This window comes from Ctenopharyngodon idella, chromosome 2 (assembly GCF_019924925.1).
Source record: "Ctenopharyngodon idella isolate HZGC_01 chromosome 2, HZGC01, whole genome shotgun sequence".
NCBI classification, from domain to species: Eukaryota; Metazoa; Chordata; class Actinopteri; order Cypriniformes; family Xenocyprididae; genus Ctenopharyngodon; species Ctenopharyngodon idella.
In genome coordinates this window covers 16643446-16666034 of record NC_067221.1, presented here as the reverse complement: position 1 = coordinate 16666034, position 22589 = coordinate 16643446, and the positions used below count along the sequence as shown (strand labels likewise).

General features: G+C 37.1%; 1 protein-coding gene across 2 annotated transcripts in view; it reads right to left on the bottom strand.

The window, feature by feature from the left end:
- Positions 1-1903: 1903 nt before the first annotated feature.
- LOC127524791 (dihydropyrimidine dehydrogenase [NADP(+)]) overlaps positions 1904-22589 on the bottom strand; it is a 132525-nt gene continuing 111839 nt past the window's right edge. For both annotated transcript variants that reach the window (XM_051916693.1, XM_051916702.1), the window contains exons 19-23: positions 21301-21443; positions 12506-12685; positions 4103-4252; positions 2781-2921; positions 1904-2422 (exon numbers count right to left, since the gene is read on the bottom strand). In XM_051916693.1, the coding sequence (XP_051772653.1) occupies positions 2258-2422; positions 2781-2921; positions 4103-4252; positions 12506-12685; positions 21301-21443 (779 nt within the window). In that variant the 3' untranslated portion in view covers positions 1904-2257. The remainder of the gene's footprint in view (positions 2423-2780; positions 2922-4102; positions 4253-12505; positions 12686-21300; positions 21444-22589) is intronic.

Here is a 22589-nt window from a genome sequence, read left to right as displayed (position 1 = left end):
AAAAAAAAAAAAAAAGAAATCTAACAAAAACAAAATTACTAAAACTTAAATTAAAATGAAAACTGAAAATAAAAAAATAAAAGATACATTCATTATAATAAATACTGTAATAGTATGTAAATCATACTAAAATAAAACTCTCATATATTCCCCTTCATGTCGTTTTAAATGACTAAAAGAAGATATTTTGAGAAATGACTTTTTTTTTGTCCATACAATGGAAGTCTATGGTAACATGTTTGGTTCACAACATTCTTCAAAATATCTTCTTTTGTGTTCCACAGTTTTGGAATAACATGAGGTTGAGTAAATGAAGACAGGAGTTTTAGGTGAATTACCCCTTTATGAATACTCTTATGTGCTATTATAAAGCCCTGCGAATATTTTTAGAATTATCACATCACATCATTGTTTTTTAATATACATTTCTCAACTTGTAATATACAAGTTCTCAACTCAACTGAGCACTAAGTACATCCCACTCATACAGTTCTGTATATGTCAGAGAGGAAGAGCCCGACTCCGTGTGCCTTTCGAAAAGACATGGACATTATGATGTCGCGGCAGCTTCCCGGTGTCACATGTGGGCGTTACGACGGAAAGGTCAATATTATTTTTCTAATACGGCACTTAGGAAGGGGAGCAGGAGGAGAAAAAGAGGGAGTGCTCTCGGCTTGTCTTATTAACATTTATGAATAATTTAACCTGGCACGCCTGGCCATGGTCCAGACACATCATTTCTTAATTGCAATCAGAGGGAGGAAGTAGGTTGATGCACAGTGATGTATGAATGACAGGCGAGGGAAGAGCTGTTGCAAGGGAGGATGCTGCTCCAGAGCACAACTTACTGTAATAACAATCACACTTTGACTTGTTATTGACCCGTTTCTGTGCGTATGTAAAGGATTTTGTCTCTATATAATAATAATAAAAAGAACAATTTAATATCAGGCAATGAAAAGCAAGAGTAGTGCAAATAACTTTACGCTCTTTAAAAAGTGTCTGTGATACTGTTCTGGCAACTAATAATGAGTGCGCTTAAGGGACTTCAGTAAATTTGCTGAACCTTCTCATCGTGCTTGGCATGGTTGCTAATTTTTCGAAGGCAAACATTTTTACAAAGCAAGTTAAGTCGCAGCCAAATTAATGGAGCTCCAGTGCAAACTTTAGATTTATGGAGGCCCGGTTTTCCTTCTAATCCCTTGTTATTGTGCGGCTATAACAAATGATGAAATAACTCTGACATGTCTGGCTGCTGTTTTTCAAAAGCAGCGTTTTCCTGCATTTCAAACACGAAACCACTCAGAGAACAAGCGGTCTGCATCTCGGAGATGAAAACGATAGCATTTTAATTAACTCCGTCTACAGTCTTGTCCACTGCACCCAATCGGATGTTTGTTCGCAGATGTAACAATTATAGGAAGATCATATTAACACAACAGAGACTGAGCATAAACCTTTCAGACTGTTTGTATCAGCTCCAGTGAATGCTTTGTTTTGCAAAACAAATCAATTGGGACATTAGAGAACCCGTTCTAAACATCATTAGAACGATTTGTTCTGTGTCTGTGTCTAAACCTAAAGCTGCTCTTCAGGAAGCCTAAACAATCTGACAAACTGCAAATGAAACTGTTTAAACTTAATTATGGCTCATACTTGAAGATGATTTAAAAAGCATGTTTTTGGAGATAATTAGCTTATCGTTAGAAATCTATTTATACATAAATATGTCTTGTGATTTAATTACTAACAAACATTAAAGAGCAAATCTGCTTTATAAATAATTATCAGATGTTTCATTATTATTAATCACAGTTGCCAGGCACATAATTCATTTTCCGGAGTTTTAAAATTTGTATTGTGAAAATGAGACTTCAATACTGTCAATTATTAATGTCCGTGCTTTAGTATTTATTTATTTATTTATTGTCATTATTATCAGAGATAACAACAGCACTTAGCCAACTTTCTCACTCAGTCCGCCCCTTTCACTTTTGATTGCTGTATCTTCAGGGAAAGGGACAAAAAATCAACATTGCACTGTGTTGTTTTGAAATAATGCAACTCTTTTGTGCCAGCACAATTATTCTAGCATAACTGGCTTGGGAATATAAGGCAATTATTTCTGCTGGCTAATTATTCGTTTTCATAATAAAGGTAATTTTTCACACAGCAATTATAAGTGGAATCGATGCTTTGAATGAGATGTCGCTCTTTCGTTTTCTTTCTCTCCGGTCAGGTGGAGCGACAGTGTGCTTTAGCAAACGGGATTAACAGGCAGGCCCCTCTTGGGCACGTACGGTGTTGTCCTGGTAACCATTTTGATGCAGTCGATGATGGGGCACACGCTCAGGCAGAGAGTGCAGCCGGTGCAGCTGTCCATGATTACAGGAAGATGGGTCTCAGGGTCAAACTTAATAGCCTGCAAAAGAAGAGGAAGGGGAGGGAAAAAAAGCTATTACATTAGAGCAATTATCGACTCTCCATAGGAGGATTTCCCCACTCTTGGGAGAGCTTTTCATGGAGGGAAAAAAAGCAACAACAATGACAGCAGCGAGCACAACAGTGTCGTTCTTTAAGGTAAATAGCTGGGCTCCTTCATCGTGCACCAGCTTTATTCATGCATTTGGCTCTTTATGTTTTGAACTCTATAATCGAGTGAACAACATATAATCTGAAAACATTTGCTAGCTTCCCATAGTTCGGCAAATGAAATCCAGTAGTAATTGCTTTCCCGTAAATAGCCATAATGTGTAATTATCTGATCTGTGCATCTGTACCTGGTAGCCTGAGTCATTGCAGGTCATGTAGCATTTGCCACAGTTGATACACATATCTGGATCGATGAGGGCCTGCACTTGTTCTGTGTTGTCCAGCTCTTGATAGGCACCAATATACTTCAGAGCTCTGGCAATCACATCCTTTCCAGGGAGGAGAAGCAGGGATTAAAACGGCAAGAAAAACAGCCGTAGCGTCTCAAAGAAACAGTTTGAAAGGCAGCGTTCTGTTCTTAAGTTAGCTTAATTAAATCAGCGCTGGAAGGAGCGGATCGGTTTTGATGTCTGGCTGGTAGTTTGTGATCTCCATTTCCTCCTAGAGATCCCTCACAGCATAATCACCTCGAGGAATAAAGCCTTTTAATGTTATGAGCGGCAACACTGCATGTGCTACAAATGAAAGCCTCATATTACAGGAGGACAGACTGCTGAGGACGCGTATGTGCATTTGTGTATGTTTATGTATTGTATGTATTAGAGCCGTCAAATCAACGTGTTAATGTAGGGTGATTAGTTATTAAAACAATTGAATGCAATTAATCATAACCCTTGACCTGTACATAAATTTTATTTTTTTTAATTTAAACATGACATGTCTTAAAAAAAACGTGTTGCTCATAGCGTAAGATACTGAAAAACAGCAGGAAACGATGCAGTAGTCATATGACATCTGCATGGATACTTAAGACAACAATTACAAAAAAAAATGTCGCTGAAACTAATTAATGTATGTACACTACCGTTCAAAAGTTATGGGTCGGTAAGATGTTTTTTAAATAAGTCTCTTATGCTCACCAAGGCTGCTTATTTGATCAAAATACAGTAAAACAGCAATATTGTATGTATTTTTTTCAGTTTAAAAGAACTGTTTTCTATCTTAAAATATAATTTAAAATGTAATTTATTCCTATGATGGCAAAGTTGAATTTGCATCATTACTCCAGTGTCACATGATCCTTCAGAAATCATTCTAATATGCTGATTTGCTGCTTGAGAAACTTTTCTTATTATCAATGTTGAAAACATTTTTGTGGATACGTTAAAACTATTTTTTGTAGTTTTTTTTTTGATGAATAAAAGTTCAAAATTTGAAACAAATCTTTTGCAACATTATAAATGTCTTTACTGTCACTTTTGATCAATGTCACAGTATACATACAACAGTAATCAATATAATTTGTGTATATATATATATATATATAATTATATTTGACTAATCATGCAATAAATTTGAATACAACTTGTAATTGACTGACAGCCCTACTATCCATTTATCATTAGAAAAATGTAATGCCTCAAATACCAAATGGTGAGATGATACTTACTTTCACGCTGGGGACAGGTGTTTTGGGGATGTTAACTCTAGCATCACTGGTGTCTGTAATCACATTGCCACTGACGTCTTTTAGGCTCTTCTTGTACTTCGCCAGGGCTTGAGTCTTCGTCTGTAAGTATGGTCCAAAGCTAGGCAGACTCTTTTGGAGAGAAAGATGACAGTTAAAACACGTTCAATTTATTCAAAGTAAGTCTTAAAATATTTGATACATCAGTAGTTAATGTACTTTCAGGTAGTTTGAAACATCATTAAACTTTGATTTATTCAATTCTATATTTTGTCTATGTATGTACATGAACTAGTGATCTGTTCAGCATTATATAATGTATGTTAATGACTTTTTAATGAAAGTTATTTGAAAATTATACCAAGACAAGATTGAGATGGACGTCATGTGGATTCATATCAATATTTAAATAAACCTCAGCTTTTTACACCATTCTAATCACGAAAGTGTGCTAAAACATCCTTGCTATCACTTCCCACATCCATTTAGAACAAAAGTGGTTGTAGTGCTATCTTTGCCTCTGAGTCTCGCACACATGCCTGACCCCTTAGAGCAGCAGGGCTAAAGAGGCGATTCGTATTCACAGTCACACTCTCATACCAATGCACCGAGCCTGAGAGGTGGCCATAAAAGTGCCTTGAGGCTTCGTTCTCCAAAGGCCATTCGACAGGAAACACTGGCTCCACTGACGAGAAATCAAGTTTGCCACAAAATTAGCCATCCTTTTAATGGAGCCATAAAGAGAATCTGCAATGAATTGTTAGGAAATCGTATAATACTACCGGTAATTGCAAGGATTAGCTGGTCAAACTAATGGTTTGACACTAAAATGGTAATGAATGGTAATTTGAGGGAAATGGACTTATGGGTTGCTGATGGGCACCGCTTCCAATAACTGATATTTTCAGTTTTATAAATGCTTTTTCATGAAGAAGCCTTTTTTAGAGGATTTTTGGGGGGGCTAATTATCATATTTATAATTTGAAACATTCGAGCAAACACTGAATTTGCTTAATGACAGTTTCGTTTTGCATCTCTCTTCATGACCTCTCTGCAAAAGAGCGGTTCGGTTATTCAAGCATTTTAACAACACCCTATTCCACCTTTCCCGCAACAAGTATTCCTTACAACGCCTGCCACAAATCCATTCGTCCCAACGATAGGACATTTAAATTGGTCTAGTATTTTCCCAGTCACACAATGTCCTCAAAGCTGTCATCCACAACCGCCTGTAACCCTTCATTTCCACCATGGCCAGATGGAAGTGTCTCCGCTGCAAAACAAAAGAATCAAAACACAACAGGAAAGGACTCAGTTATTAGCCGCCCGCGTCAAACTTCTCTCAAGTCTCTTGTTTTTCTTTTTTTTAAAAAAGTAGCAGCCCGAAAGAGAATGGAGGCCTTTGGTAAAGCAGGACCTATCAGAGGAATCAGAGAAACAAATCTACGGTGGCGGTGTTGACTGCAGGACTAATGGCTAGCTTGGGGGGGGTGGGCGGGTGGGGGGGGAGGTGGCTCATCCTCCATGTATTTATTTCCCTGTAGAGCTAACACTGGTGGCCCTGTTCTAATCCTGCATAAAAGCATTACTCTCTCAGGCACAGGCTGACAGTCTAATGAATCAAGCGCTCCAGCCCTGCAGCAGACAGTCTGAGGAACCCATCGGCGGCTGGGGAGATAAACGTACACACACTGACTACACACACAGACCTATTCTCATGCACACAAAAACACACAGGCTAGACAGAGATATGTCATTAACAGTGCATTAGTCAAAATAAACAGAGAGCTGACTGGCTTGCTTGTGAAACCTTGATTACACAGCAACTTTGAACACTACTTTATTTTTAACGTGGTGACAGTTTACTATTTAAAAAAAAAACAGCCTAAGGGTGTACCATAAAAATATGAATTATAAATATATTATTTTAGTTCTTTTTGCCATTTTCTTACAGTCATAGTCAAGAGCAGACAGAAAATGATTGGGGAGATCACGAACACAAACTGAACTTGAATGAGCACCACACCTCAACACGTCAATACCACTAGGCCACATATGAAATATTATTACATTAAAAGTGCAACATATAGGTACCATTGTCATGTTTATGGACTTTCAGTTTGTTTTCATCAGTTTTCTTTGTTCTTAGTTTGTCTGTATTGACCTTGTTTTCTCAGTTCGTTTGATTAGTCATTTCGTTCACCTGTTGTCATTTAATTAGCTGTTTCCCTGGTGTATAAACACTTCCTGTTTGGTTCAGTTCAATGACGGTCATCGTAATGTTAGTGGTTTTTCCTGAGTATCTTCTGATAAAATATTCAACATATTCCTCATCTTTGTGAGTTCTATGACTACCATACCATGACAGAATGACTGACCTAATAACAAGCTTGAAAATGGACTTACCAGCTTGGCGTTGCCTTATCACTTGCCAAGACAGGCCACTGTTGGAGTACTGGTGGTGGAGACTGCGGCAAAGAGACTCCTCGTTCACCATCTGTGAGGCAGAGAAGGAGCCCAAACCGGAGTCTACTACCTGGGTCATCATAGAGCCGACGCAAGCTGCTCAGTCCAACTCAGAGGGTCCGCGGATCATTTCCCCTCCCGAACCCCACCCTCGAGTCTTCGCCCTTCATGCTGGTCCTGTCCGGCCATCTGGATGATCATCCGGAAATCTTCCTCCTCCGATGTCCCCGCCTGATTTCTTGGTCCCATCTCATCCGCTGGTTTTGTCCAATTCTCTGGATCCATTGGTGCCATTAGTGCCGTCCTGCTCCTTGGCTTTGCCCCTGCCGCTTGCTCCACGCGGCTCTCCAGCGCCTCTTCGAACTGCCCATTCACCAGCTCAGCACAAGGATAAGGGTTCCCTGGCGTCACCTCAAGCCTCCAGGCCCATGTCTCCACCTAGGCCTGTCAGCCCGACGGCTCTGCGCTCCCTCGACTCCACTGTGGTCCATCAGCCTTGGGACTCCTCCGGGCTCCCTCGTCCGTCCGGATCAGCCTCGGTCAGTCGTCGTTCTGACTCTGTTGCGGACTTCCGGGTCTCTGGCTGTGTCTTGACCCTCCACCCCTTCGGCTCCACCAGGCTTCTCCTTCCCTCCAGCTTCTCCGTAGTCCTCACTCCCTCCGTCATCGCCCCAGTCTGCCTAACCCTAGTTTCTGCCTCGGTCCCACAAGCCAGCAGCTCCACCTCGGGCTCTATGGCTGTGGATGTCGCCCTGGTCTGTCGGCCTCTCTGCTTCACCGGAAACCCCATGCACCCTGGTTTCGCCGCCGTTCGTCAGTCCCTGGGTTCCACCTAGCCCTTCGGTCAAGGCTCCACCCTGGTTCCCCCTACCGTCGGCTCCACCTTGGTGTCCGTTTCCATCGGCTCTTCCAGGTCCCTGTCCATCACCAGTTCCACACCAACCTCCAAAGCCCCCTCCCTCCACAGTGGTATGTTCAGTTATGGTGCAAGGACGTGCATTCCGGGAGGGGAGATCACTGTCATGTTTATCGACTTTCAGTATGTTTTCATCAGTTTTCTTTGTTCTTAGTTTGTCTGTCTTGACCTAGTTCTTTCAGTTCGTTTGATTAGTCATTTTGTTCGCCTGTAGTCATTTAATTAGCTATTTCCCTGGTATATAAATACTTCCCTGTTTGGTTTAGTTCAGTGTCGGTCATCGTTAATATTAGTGGTGTTTTTCCTGAGTGACTTCTGATTAAATATTATTCAACGTATTCCTCGTCTTTGTGAGTTCTATGACTACCATACCGTGACAACCATATTGATTATTGACTGATATTAAAGAGTTTTTGCATTTATCGGTTTCAGCTGATACAGTATTTTTAATTGTGCATGTGTGTATACCTTATTTTTTACTTTTATATTTCCTTTAAAGGGGTCATATGATGTTTTTTAATGTTTTCGTTTTTCTTTGGTGTGTAATGTATCTGTTTGTAAATGTATACGATCTGCAAAGTAACAAAGCCCATAGTCTACCACAAAGGGATTTATTCTACATTACAGTTCCGACACATGCTTGGCCAATCACAACGCACTGGGTGAGCTGGCCAATCAGAGCACTGTGAGCTTTTCGGAAGAGGGGCTTTGTAGAAATCAGCGCATTTCATTCAGACTGGGAAAGAGGTGCTGCAATAATGCTGCAACATTAAAGCATGTTATCATATTCTATTACATCCAATAAATAAAATAATGAACTTTTAAAATAGCATCATATGACCCTTTTCAATCTTAAAGTTTTTAAAAATGTATCTTTAAAATCACTAATAATAATTTCCATTTTTCCATTTCCAATTTCAGTTTTTTCATTCTGTAAAATTATGTTGTGATGCCTAAACGTACTTGTAGCATTTATAACAGTTGATTTCAATTTTTTGGTTAGAATAATAAAGAATATAATATTAGCCATTTGAAGGTCATCAGACATGAAAAGTATAACTTAGTTATAAGAGTCAAAGTCATAAACAGCAAATTACATATGCACGCATGAGGGCGCTATAACACGTAATCCACTGTCGTCCACTCAATCTGAGTGATCGGAAAAGTATGAAGTGTGGATGGTCACGTTTGATTTAAGGCTTGTCGGTTAACATTGAATAGCTATTAATAATGGTCGCTTATCTGCTAAATTTTTGAAGTCCATGAGACAAAAATTGCTTCAAAGATTTACAAAGAGTATTTCTGCCAAAGTGTTTTTCATATGCTTTTACAAACCAAGTTGAAATTATTTTTTGTAGTAATCAACATGCCACAGATGCTTTCCATTTAGCTTTGAACACAATTCCACAATTTCACTCAATTTCAGTTTTCTTTTTATCCGTAAAAACATGAGCAAATCTGCTGTTCCAAAATGACACAATAACTTTCAACAGGACAAACATCTATTTTAATACACAGCCCACACAGACACAGGTGCCATGAAACAGAACCAAAAAACACTCGATCACGCCTCACTGGCTTACACGTCCTTCTCAAATCTCACCAAAACCACACACAAAGCAACTGACCACCATTTTGCCTCCGGCAGTCTTGTGAGTAAGTGCCGGGTACTTAAATGGCAACCAGCGGAAATCCCCTACGCCTATTATAACTTCATGTCTTCCAGACACACAAACTGCAGTCTGCCCGACTCACAGCAACCCATTCAGTCCTATTAGATGAGCACTTCCTCTCTCGCTCTCTCTTTCTCTGTGTTTTCTGTTTAGCAACGAGTCACGGCGTATCTGCTTTATGCTAATTCACTCTTAGATCATTCAAAGGATTCAAAGGCGAGTCTACAAAGCAATACATTTAACAATGGAAAAGAAATATAATGATAGAAGTTTTCACAAAGAATGATTTTTACAAAGAAACACTGAAAGAAAAAGAAAATGCCATTTGCTTTGGGCGTCTGCTAAACAGACAGGTTGAATACTTGCATATAAAAGCGTACACACTAAATAACAGTTATTCAAACGTGTTGGTGGAAAAGGAATCTTTCCTTTTTCTTTCTTTCTATTGAGATTTTTTTTTTTTTTTTTTTTGCCGGTCCACTCCACGAGGAGTGCTGTTTTAATGAGAGGAGCTACACGCACTGCCAAATCTCATGTCCCGGGCAACCAGAAAGCCTTCGCTAATTAGATGCAGAGCTTTCCAAAACACAGGGCTTGTCAATTCTCCCATCTCCCCTCTGGATTGTAAATCAAGAGTGCAGTGGAGGAAGGAGCGCACATTATGTCAGTGTGGGCTGAGTGATTTAAATTATACGAGAATTAGAATGGAAGCCCGGCCTCCTATGTTCTGTAGCATCGCTTCAACGAGAGAAGCGTTAAACTTTATCCTTGCCTTGTAATGGCCGCTAATCACATATTAAGAGCTATACAGACCTCACTTGACAGATGTATGCTATGGAAAGCATATTTCAGTAGGACATCAGTTGAAATGTTATTGTTGTCTGAATGTGACTGAAAGTGAGAAACCTGTTGTGGTACATGTGTTTTTTTTTTTTTTTTTTTTTTTTTTTTTTTGCTGTGAAAAGTAAATGTAAGAATAACTTTTATATTGTTAGTAATATTTCAAGATAAATACTTACTGGACTGAAGTAACTTGAGTTTACTTGATTTTTACTTGAACACCAAACAATGAATTTTATAATCAGTGTAACTTTATTACTTAAAGTTTGGCTTTTTGGTCCAATTACATGTTTTCAATTTACAGGATCCTCTTATGCAATGGCACTAAATAATACGGAATAAAATAACAAAACATTAATCCCCCAAGCTCATATTAACGTAAGGAGCTCAGTGCTGGTATCATGGTGGGCATTGATCTCTGCACTTTAATTGGCTTCAGGCAGTGAATTTGCTCTTGTTTGGCAGAGAAAGAAATACTGTATTAGCCAAGACCACACATCTCTTTTTGTGTCTCCTCTCATCAGGGTGCAAAGATAATGGAAACCTTTTGCCAGTGTCCTCACTCCATTTCTGAACAACAGCAAACATTCAGATAACAGTGAGAGTGTGTGGGATCTGCTTTACATGCTTTTTTTCTTAAGGAATACAGAGTTCCTTAAAATTCAACATGCAACAACTCTCTAAAGCTCCACCTGAAACCAGAACTTGTGTGACCAGCATGATTTAGACACAGAAAAACCACAGAAGTACCTCACAAAAATGACTAAATCACACAAAACACACACACCAATTCGTAAGAAATAAGTAGACTTTTTTATTTCACTTTCTTTCTCAGTTCTTGGATTAAAAATTAGGCTAAAATTAAGTTTTGTTTCTTCTTACTTTCCAGTAAAAATATCTAAACATCACTAAAACTAGATAAATACACTTAACAAGCAAAACTAACAAAACAAAGACTTGTTATATTTATACTGTATATGTATTTGATGTCTTAAATGTAAATAATATAATCAGAATAAATAAAATTATTTAAATTCTAAAATTTAAATATATAATATAATAGTCACAATTATGTTTAGTTAGTTTCGTTTTCATGGACTATTAGTTTGTATACATCCTTTGCCTGTTTCCTGTGTTTCCTTTGTTCAGTTTCCCACCACTCATCAGTTTCAATGGACACTCATTAATTATCACAGCTGTTTGTCATTGTTTCATTATCACTGTGTATTTAAGTTCCTCTGTGTGCTCACTTCAGTTGTCCAGTATTGTTTGTGTCTTACTACACGCTACCTGCTGAATTTTTTGAGTTTGTTTTGTAAATAAATACTTTGTTTTGGACCCTTTTTCATCCTTCTCTTCATCATCTGAACCTACACACGACTATACTATAATATAATATAAATACTTTGCATAAGTTATATAATAGATTACATCTTTATCTAGAAATTTTTACTGGACAACAATTTAGAAAATTGTTTTTTTGCAGAGGATTTGCATATATTGACAAAAATATGATCTTCCAATGTTTTTAAATAAAAACAAATAAGTGTCTAAACACCCTCCTCCCACTCCTAGTCTCCCAAAACTGTGTGCTTGTTTCTGGACAGAGCTCTACAGACACCCTATTGGCATGAGAAAGAGAGAGAAAGAGATATTTCGCCCCTCATGTTTTTCAAAATCATGTCGTAGTCGAGGAATAGCACTTATCAGTTCACAGTGTTTTTGCCCCTCCATCACTTTTAACAGAAACACAAAGCTGTTTATGGAGAGAGAAACATTTGCATATGTTTGTATGCTTTCGTTTTTATGCTGCGTGAATACGGTGTAGTGATGGGGAAAATATCTTTTTGTGCAACTGTGAAATTTCAATGGAGGGCTGAGTTTGGCTGCGACCAAGAGAGAGAGATAAACATAATCACAATTCGAATAATTTAGTGATATTAAAAATAAATATATGGTAATTCCAGTCGAAAAACACGCCAGCTTTGATTATCTAACATTTCAACACCCTCACATTTTGTGCTCTCTGTGTGTAATGTAATTCACAACTAAAGCCCAAAATAAAATAAAATAAAATAAAATAAAATAAAAAAATCTCTCTTCGTTGATATTGATCACAGTAGTTTTTGTTGGATTTGTGCAAAAGTAGATGGGTTTCACACCACATTTGACAGCACAGCATAGCTTAGGGCCACCATTGGTCAAACGGTCACGGGGTCACTAACCGGCCTGAGGAAGCCTGGAGCTTCTTTCACAGCAAGCAGAGGAAAGTAAATTACTCTCACGCCTTTTAGCATCACCCTCATGGCTATGTTGCTAACACCTACAACCTTAAACATCCTTCATTACTCAATAAAGTATTATCACCACACCAGGCGGATTTTGCCTGTTTAATTGCAACACAAATCACTAAAGGTTAACCAGAAAAACACCACAGAGAGTTGTGTTTTCTAAAACGAGCCTTAGGCGACCAGCCACAGAGAAGCTCACCTTTCCGACGAGCTCCTCCACGCGGGGGACGGGTTTGCCCTTCTGGTGGCGTATGGTGGGAGGAGACTGGCCATCCCAATCGTGCAGCTCCTCTATGCTTTTTAGATACAGCAGCGCCTTCAGGCCTAAACAGTAGTCCTCAATCACTGTGAAGTCCTGATTCTGCACAGCACTGCACACCTGTTAAATATGCACAGATAAACAGACCTCAGGGCCAAGACTTAGTGAAAAACCAGTGATTACACTATCCACATCATATTTTAGTGTGTGTGTCTTCTTAAAAGCAGAGTGTATTCAATGGTTCAATGCAACATAATAGAAAGAAAGCTGATTGTGTGGTTGCAGAGCAATAGGACTGAGTTTTATTTCATTTAAGTTATTTACTGATAATCTTCCTCTCTGCTGAAGCTCTGAAACCTCATTCACGTTCACATTCAAAAAATGGCCAAACCTTTGAGCTACACACAGCCGGAAACAGCTCAAACTCTATTTCATTCTGCTGTTTAAGAATAATAGCACCTATTCAGTTCACTGTTTCTGAACATTGAAAAGTTTGGGGTCTGTAAGATTTTTTTTTATTTTTTTTTAAAGAAATTAATACTTTTTTATTCAGCGAGAATATATTAAGAATCCACAAAAGAATTATATATTAAAAAAAAAAAAAAACATTTTTTTTTTTTTTTTTTTTTTACTTTTTATTCATCAAAGAATTCTGATTTTTTTTTTAATCACGGTTTCCACAAAAATATTAAAGGGGACCTATTATGCCCCTTTTTACAACATGTAATTTAAGTCTCAGGTGTCCCCAGGATATGTCTGTGAAGTTTCAGCTCAAAATACCTCACGGATCATTTATTATACCATGTTATAAAAACCCATTTTTGAGTGCTAGCAAAAACACGCTGTTTTTATGCATGTGTCTTTAAATGCAAATGAGCTGCTGCTCCCTGCCCCCTATCCAGAATAGCACTTCCTTCATTCACAGCTCCTGCATGCATCGGATACTAACAAGACATCTGCCAAATACTAACAAGAGTATCTATTTCGCAGTCATGCTCAGGGACATCGCAGTTCTTCTTCATCATGAAAGTTTATTATCTGCATGCGTTTTAAAGCTATATCAGTTTAAACTTCCAATTTATCATTTTCTGAGCGCACACATCTGAAATACACACAGAAAACAGACGGCACGTCTCGTGAGTATTGAACTAGCTTCTCTTTCACATTTTATTGTGCTTAAACTGCCAAATACACTCAAGGTTATGTCAAAAATACAAAGTTCAAAAACACAGTCTGTTATGTCTGTGAACGTAAACAGCTGTGGCGCATTCCCTTCAAAAATAAAACTAATCCACTGCGTCTTCAGCGGCTCAGATGTCAGAGTAAATGAAGACTGTTATGTTCACTCTTACATGCAACAACAAAACATCGCAATTGCTTTCCAGACATTCTTGTCATTACAGCAACTCCAGTGTAGAGACAATGGTGGAAAGTATTCAACTTGCTCAGGGCAGAAACTATGCTAATAGTCCGCCAGCAGTCGTGGGCGGGGCCTGTGCAATGTGACGTCACATTGCTCAGAAAATGAAAATGGCTTGTTTTATGAGACTGTTGAGGTTTTATGGGGATAAAAAAAAGGAGTGGGTGGATTTTTATCATTATAGGTTGGTTGTGTACACACTGCCAACACACATTTATGTTCAGACACCATGTAAAAGTGAATTTTGCATAATAAGTCCCCTTTAAGCAGAACAACTCTTGTAATAATAAGAAATGTTTCCTAAGCATAAAATCAGCATATTAGAATGATTTCTGAAGGGTCATGTGGCACAGAAGACAAAAAGTGTAAAAGTGACTGAAAATTCAGCACTGTCATAATATTTAACAATATTACTGTTGTTACTGTATTTTAGAATAGCCTTGACAAATAATGAGATTTCTTTCAAAAACATTACAAATTCTTACTGACCCCAAACTTCTGGGGACGTATTCACAAAACATTTTATCTTACCACTAAGAGTTCTCCTAAATAGCAGTAAAAGTTCTTAGCTAAGAGTTTTCTCTTAAAACCTATTCACAAAGCTGCTGAGAGCAACTTTTACTAAGAAATAGACAGAAGTCTTAAACTAGAGTAAGAGTAAGGGCGGGGTTGACCTCATTGCTATGGATGATGTCAACACACTTACTAACTATGCACACAGTGATTGGCTGATGGGGGAGGAGTATCTATCAGCAATTTAATCATAGAAATATTGTAGAATGAGGTATCAAGTTTCCATATCAAAATAAAGGTTTTAAAATACAAATGTTGCCCTATTCAAAAAGATTTTTAATAAAAATGTTGCTATATTCAAATAAAGGTTTTAAAATGTAGGCTAAGTGTCACTAATTAAACTAGTATATGTTCAGTTAATTGTCAGCCACTTACATGTCTGCGTCTCGAGAGATTCAGAATTCAAGCGACAAATTACGTTTTATAAACAAAGTTTGGGAGGAGCGCATTCAAATGGTCTATTTAATCAGCTCGAGTGGAGGTATGTATACACAGATGAGAGCCGACTCACCTACAGTTACCTCGACAGTTCTCTGCATCCCTCCGCCACCCCGTTCCTTCCTCACTCTTGGCTGCGATACGAGGCAGAACTCTGGGTTTGGGCTAAATTCCAAGCTTGGAGCCCTCCATCCCAGACAGCACGCCAAATACACTTATTATATATATTTTTTTTACTCTATTCAATCATTTGTAAGTATGAACTGATGAAAACAACTGCCACAGGTAATCATTTTTTTTATTATTATTAAATATTTATTTTTGGTGTCTGATCGTAAATTCAAATTTATAAATCAAAATATGTATTGCATTTATGAAGAAAAGGTTCAGCACCTAAGGCTCGATCGCTATTGCCTAATGGTGTACAGTGTCTTTAGGTGGATTAAGATTGTTTGCGAGTTGGTCTTAGTGACTTAGGAGTAGGGCTGGACGATTATGGCCTAAAATCAAAACCTCGATTAATTGAACATTTTCCCTCGATTACGATTAATGAACGATTATTTTGTTTTTGTTTCTGTTTCTGTTTTTTTTTTTTTTTTTTTTTTTTTTGGCACTCATAGTTCACTGACAAGGTTCATACTGTAAATATGATTGACTATTAAAGGTGGGATATTTTTTTCTTTTGAAAGAGTGATCTGACATAACAGCTCACTTTCAGCAGTTATTTTATCTATGGTTTGTAACATTTCTTACAGATTTCTGCTCGTTGTAAATCAGATAAAGATAAATTAGCACAGTACCAGTAATGAGAGTGACTGCGTGTGTGAATTAGTCATACCGTCTCTCTATTAATTGTGAAGCTGTGGGTTGTAAATAGTTCCTTCAAAAGTAGAAAAATATATGCTATAATAAGTTTTGAGTTTCTAAGCTACTTTAGTGATAAATCACAGGACAGCGCTGACAACTAGTTTCTGCGTTCCTCTCTGTGCGCGTGATCTTCACGTTTTGCGCAGCTACTGTTTGAATGAGTGTTTGTGCCACAATGAAGCTGCGCGAGCATGGTAGCTCGTAATAATATACATCCAATCGTCTAAAATCGCTTGAATGTCCAAACTGGTAAGCCTTAAAACAGATACAACTGACAAAGTTTAGTGAAGACGCAAGGCTCACCGCTCGCGTGCCATAACTATGTGTTGAACAGGCGTTCACCTCTGTGTTGCTTTTATGCCACTGACTGGACTGGGCGGAGTCAAGTGGCTATACACGCGGTAATATGTTTTTAAGGGGGAAGTATTAACAGGATTAAAAAAACGAAATAACCGGCATGGGAAAATTACGTCGGTTAGAGGTTCTGAATTTCGGTTTCGATTACTTTCCGATTAATCGTCCAGCCCTACTTAGGAGTCCTCTTGACTACTTCTAACATTTCTTCTAACAGATTTAGGAGCTAGTTTTAGTGCTAAAATGCTCTTAGAACAAAAATTTAGGAGTCCTAAAATTAGGACAGACACGCCCATTATTTTTAAGAGTTTCTCCTAAATCGGCAAGTTAGGAGCTACTTTTAGCCTTAAGATGTTTTGTGAATATGGCCCCTGAACTGTAGTGTATATATCTGTCTGACATCAGGAAGTTGTGGAAGAATGAGTCATTTAATTTTGAAAGTTACTGTGTTTTCATCATACTTTTTTTCTCTCTCTCAAAAGATCAAGGAAATTTTTATTCCTCATGATTTGACCTCTTCAATAATGAGATAAAGTCTGCCAGACAGTCTCAAGTTTAACAGACACAGAGACTATCCTAGATTCATCTTCTCCACCATAGAGAGGCTTTTTAACCCCTCACCTCAAATATCATCTAAACGTTTCCCAACAGAAAAGTGCAATGTGTTTGCAGCATTCTTCACTGATGAAATCCACTGCCATCAGACAAACCATAGCTGGCACTTGTCCTTTTGGAGTGGTTTCTAATTCTCCATCTCCTGCTGTAAAAAGTAATATGTCCATTTTCCCACTCATCAGCCTTAATAAACTCACCCAGGTCACATCACTTATGAATTCTTTAAGGGTCCTTTTTTTTTGACCCATTACACACTAACTTGCTAAAAACTGTTTTAAACTTCTAATTACTGGACATCCTGAACATTGTTAATCAGTTCCTCCAGCAAGGATTTTTCCACATAATTTAAAGAAATCAATTGCTAGGCCTCTGGTGAAGCAAAGTGATCCTGATTCTCATCCAATCTTCTATTTCTTGACAAAAATAATTGAAAACATGTTATTATTACAGCTCAATAACTGTCTCAACATTAATAATTCTAATGAGACTTTCCAGCCTGGTCTTACCATAGCCCTAAAATTGCTTTTAAAAGATCTGTCAATCTGTCAATCCTAGATCTTTTAGATCTCAGTGTATCTTTAAAACTTCATAAGATTGTGCTTGACTGACCAACCTTTCAGTTTTAGTCCTAGACTATCCTACCTAAGCGACGGGCAATACTATTTTGCACTAGGTGCACAAACCTCCAGACATTTTGTGGGGTTCCCCAGGGCTCAGTTGTAAGTCATTTATTATTTAAACATTATATGCACCCATTAACTGGTGTCGATATCCTTCTTCAGTATGCAGATGATTATAACTATTTTTTTTTTTTACTTTCACCAGATGCCCACAAAACAATTAACACATTGCTGGACTGCATACAGAAAAATACTTTAAAAGCAAAAAGTAAAGATTAGCACTTTCTGAATCTAAAGAATCTTTTAAAATTAAATATAGTTTTTACTGTGCCATATCTACACTAATTGTCTCTAAAGTTCAAAAAATTAGGAATTGTTTGTAAAACAGCATATTATCACTTTCACAACATCTCTAAGTTATGTGATTTCTTTCCCCTTTTGACAGTGAGAATCTCATTCACGCTTTTGTCACATCTAAGACTTCAGTATTGCTATAGTGTTTTGGCTGGCCTATCTAAAAGCTCCACCAAACACTTACAAAGAGTTCAGAAAGCGGCTGTATAAATGCTGACTCTTACTAGACTGAGAAATTACATCACTCCAGCGAATAAATCTCTTTACTGTTACTTGTGCTGATTTCAAGATCCTCTTAATTTTGAAATGTCTTTATAGTGTTTCCCTCTATACCTTAGCAAAATGATTATTAGATATAATCCAACTAGATCACTTAAAATCACCCAGCAACTGCAACTTGCTGGTTCTACCTGAACACAACTTTAGTAAGTATGGGCCAAAATGGTGGAACTGAAAGCCTGACAACCTACATGCAAATTTAACAAGTTTCTCTTATCTCCTTGTTTGCATTTTCTTTTCATTTATTTCTATTCTACACTCTCTGTTTCCTTTCATAGATATGTATGTGAATGTGTTTATGTTTACTACTGTTCAGAAGTTTGGGGTCGATAAGATTTTTATATGTTTAATACAGTAAAAACAGTAATATTATGAAATATTATTACAGTTTAAAGGGTTAGTTCACCTAAGAATGAAAATTCTGTCATTAATTACTCACCCTCACGTCGTTCCACACCTGTAAGACCTTTGTTCATCTTCAGAACACAAATTAAGATATTTTTGATAAAATCCGATGGCTCAGTGAGGCCTCCATTGCCAGCAAGATAATTTACACTTTCAGATGCCCAGAAAGCTACTAAAAACACATTTAAAACAGTTCATGTGACTACAGCGGTTCAACCTTAATGTTATGAAGCAACGAGAATACTTTTTGTGCACCAAAAAAACCAAAATATTGACTTTATTCAACAATATCAAAACACTGCTTCATAAAGCTTCGAAGCTTTACGAATCTTTTGTTTCGAATCAGTTGTTCGGAGCGTGTATCAAACTGCCAAAGTCACGCCCCCCCCAGTGGTGAACCATTGAAATTTCGAAACACTTAAGACGTAACGAAGCCTCGTTTACTGAAATCACTTGATTTTGCAGTTTGATACGTGCTCCAAACCACTGATTCGAAACAAAAGATTCGTAAAGCTTCGAAGCTTCATGAAGCAGTGTTTTGAAATCACCCATCACTAGATATTATTGAATAAAGTTGTTATTTTGTTTTTTTGGCACACAAAATGTATTCTCGTCACTTCATAACATTAAGGTTGAACCACTGTAGTCACATGAACTGTTTTAAATATGTCTTTAGTAGCTTTCTGGGAATCTGGAAGGGTTAAGTATTTTGCTGTCAATAGAGGCCTCACTGAGCCATCGGATTTTTCAAAAATATCTTAATTTGTGTTCCGAAGATGAACGAAGGTCTTACGCGTGTGGAACGACATGAGGGTGAGTAATTAATGACTGAATTTTCATTTTTGGGTGAACTAACCCTTTAAACTGTTTACATTTTACTATATTTTAAAATATAATTTATTCCTGTGATGGCAAAGCTGTTTTTTTTTAGCATCATTACTCCAGTCTTTAGTATCATATGATTTTTCAGAAATCATTCTAATATGCCGATTTGGTGCAAAAGAAAGATTTCTTATTATTATTAATGTTGAAAACAGTTGTACTGCTTAACATTTTGTGGAAACCATGATGCATTTTTCAGTATTCTCTGATGAATAGAAAGTTCAAAATAACAGCATTCATTTGAAATAGAATTCAGTGTAAATGTCTTTACTGTCACTTTGCTGTCACCCCAAATATTGCACAGTATGTGTATGCTCTTGTGTATACTTAACTGGGCCTTTAAAGACACTAATATGCTGTTTTTAGGTCACATGCTTTTTGATTTTCTCATTTTTAATAATTTACTTTTTTATTTTGAATGATAAAAATCAGAAAAGTGGCTTTGAGATAAATTAAATGAAAATGCCTTTCAGATAAAAGCAATGTTCATAGGGCAACTCTGCTTTCAATTGTTAATAGGCAGGTAAACCCTAGCATTCATCTTTCTGGAGTCACCCTGGAAGACACATGCTGAAGTGCTTCTCAAATTGCCATATTAAACATTTCTGTACTTCTGATGTATCTGGATTTTTGCTGCAGCTTTGGTAGGTTGAACATACTTAATATTACTGATGAAGTATGAACAATGCCACAACAAATGGAATTGCAGCAATGTTTATCCAATCTTTATGAATAATCGCCTCAGTTATATTACTGTTGTATTTTTGTAACACTGTAGTTTTTATAGTAACATATTTATGGATGAACTATAATGATTCTCTCAATACTTGTGCATTGCACACACAAAACACAATGATGGTGACACTCAAAATCACAGCATTATGGGAAGAGATGCACTCCGAGTTATCAACACAACACAACTCAAACAGAATACCAAACTTAACACCAGTCCAAATTATGTAAAAAAGAAAGAAAGAGTAAAAACTTAAATGGTAACTGAATTATTCATGCCACGGTGCCTACATGGGAACATGACATATATATGACATATGTATATCTAGGGGGGATTATAAAATTTTTTAACTATGATTAAAAAAAAAGCAAATGTCAAAAAGTCAAAAAGTGTCAAAATAAGACTTTAGCTTCAAAACTGGGAACTTTTGTAGAAGTGCTACATAAATAACACTTTCCTTATTTGCTTACTATCACATGTGTTGTTGTGCGTCTTCTCGAGTCTAAGAGAAGTTAACGTTGTTTGCCAGGGCAGCTCATTGAGCTAATATAATCCGTGCAGTATATGGAGCTACGATGTGTTCCTGTAACCTGCTGGTGACACTGATTCAACTGTAGTGTAGTGAGGAGTTGGCTAGTTTACAATTTCTCCTATTACTACGAGCCAGCACTCTGCTATTACATGTGGGTGTGATTAAAATGTTTTAATTCCAGTCTTTTTCCCCCCAGAACACCCAGGCACTTGTGAAAACGTTATTTCTGCACATAATGAGTGTTTTGATTTATTTATTTAAAAAGAGATTTCGGAGGCTGTGGCATCATGTTGAGATAATGGGTTTATTTGCACTAACAACTTGTTCAGAGCCATGTTGTAAATTGCAATTTGCTTTGAGATTGCTGTTGCTCCTCGGCTGTAGCAGCTCTGTGTGAGCGTAGCCGGTTGTAGACTCCTTATTAAGGACTGATTAGAACTGACTACTTAATGCATGTTTAAACTCAGGCGTTAAGCATGCGTATCGTATAAAACAAAAATAACATGTTTTTACCCAAGCCACGGTCCTACAAATTAGGATTTTATAAGGCTGAGATGTGGTATAGCCTAGTGGTTTAAAGTCTGTTAAATAAAAGGTTGTAGTTTCCAGTCTTACAATCACTGGTGGAGTTGATGGTAGTTGGTGATGAATGTGAGTGCTTACCTGCAGGACAGACGCTCCAGCATGGAGGAACTGTAATCCAGACTCTGCTGAATCAATGCCACCGGTAGCCAAGATTGGGAATCCAGGAAGTGCTCTTGCTATAGCTGACACCGCGCGCAGAGCTATGGGACGAATTGCATTGCCTATCCAAATACAGGATGGAAAAAAATTATTTAATTGTAAAACAATAATTATATAAAATCAGTTCATACAGATTACAAATTCAGCTTGTGGCCGGAGCATGTCTCATACATTCACTACCATTCAAAAATTCAGGGTCATTAAGATTTTTTTTTTTATTCAGCAAGGACACATTCAATTGATATAAAATTACATTAAAGAAATGTATATGTTATTATAATGTATGTTACAAAAGTTTTTTTTTTGACTTTCTATTCATCACAGAATCTTGAAAAAAATGTATTATGGTTTCCACAAAAAATATTAAGCAGCATAACTGTTCATCAACATCAACATTTATAATAATAATAAAAAAATGTTTCTTGAGCACCAAATCAGCATATTAGAATGATTTCTCAATAATCATGTGGCCATTCAGCTTTGCCATCACAGAAATAAAAAAATATTTGTACAATTTGAAATACGTTTAAAATCTTAAATTTGAAATGTATTCAAACAGAAAACAGTTATTTTAAATTTGTAATAACATTTCACAGTCTTACTGTTTTACTGTATTTTTGATCAAATAAATGCAGCTTTGCTGACAATAAGAGACTTCTTTCAAAAACATTAAAAAAAGTCTTACTGACCCCAAAATTTTGAATGGTAGTGTATATCAGTATTGCTTCAAACACAAAAGTCCTGCTTCCTAAAAATGCATCCAAAAGACAAATTCTTCCAAACCTAGTGAACTTCCGATGTAGGCAGGTTTTTAAGACCTTTCTTTAAAACCATAAGTGCACTACTAATATGTGAAGGATGTTCAGAAGGTAAACATCTTAATTACACTGTCTCCTAAGACACCTCGTTTTAGTCAAATTCTATGCTTTAGTCAAATAGCTATGTGAAAAGAATAAATCAAAGAGAAATATAAATTTGTAAACTATTATTTTATTCAGTACTGAAAAGTATCAATACAATTGTTTAAAATAATTCAAATTTGTATCATATTAGTCAACATTTTAATATATTTTTATGCTTAATACATTATTGCACTGTAAGCTTAGCAAAATGTTAATTTCAACATCTTCTGAAATCAACAGAGAGCTACAGGTATGTTTTCTGTTGGCCAACCTGGAAGTTAGCATCACCCTGGTTCCCTCAACCAA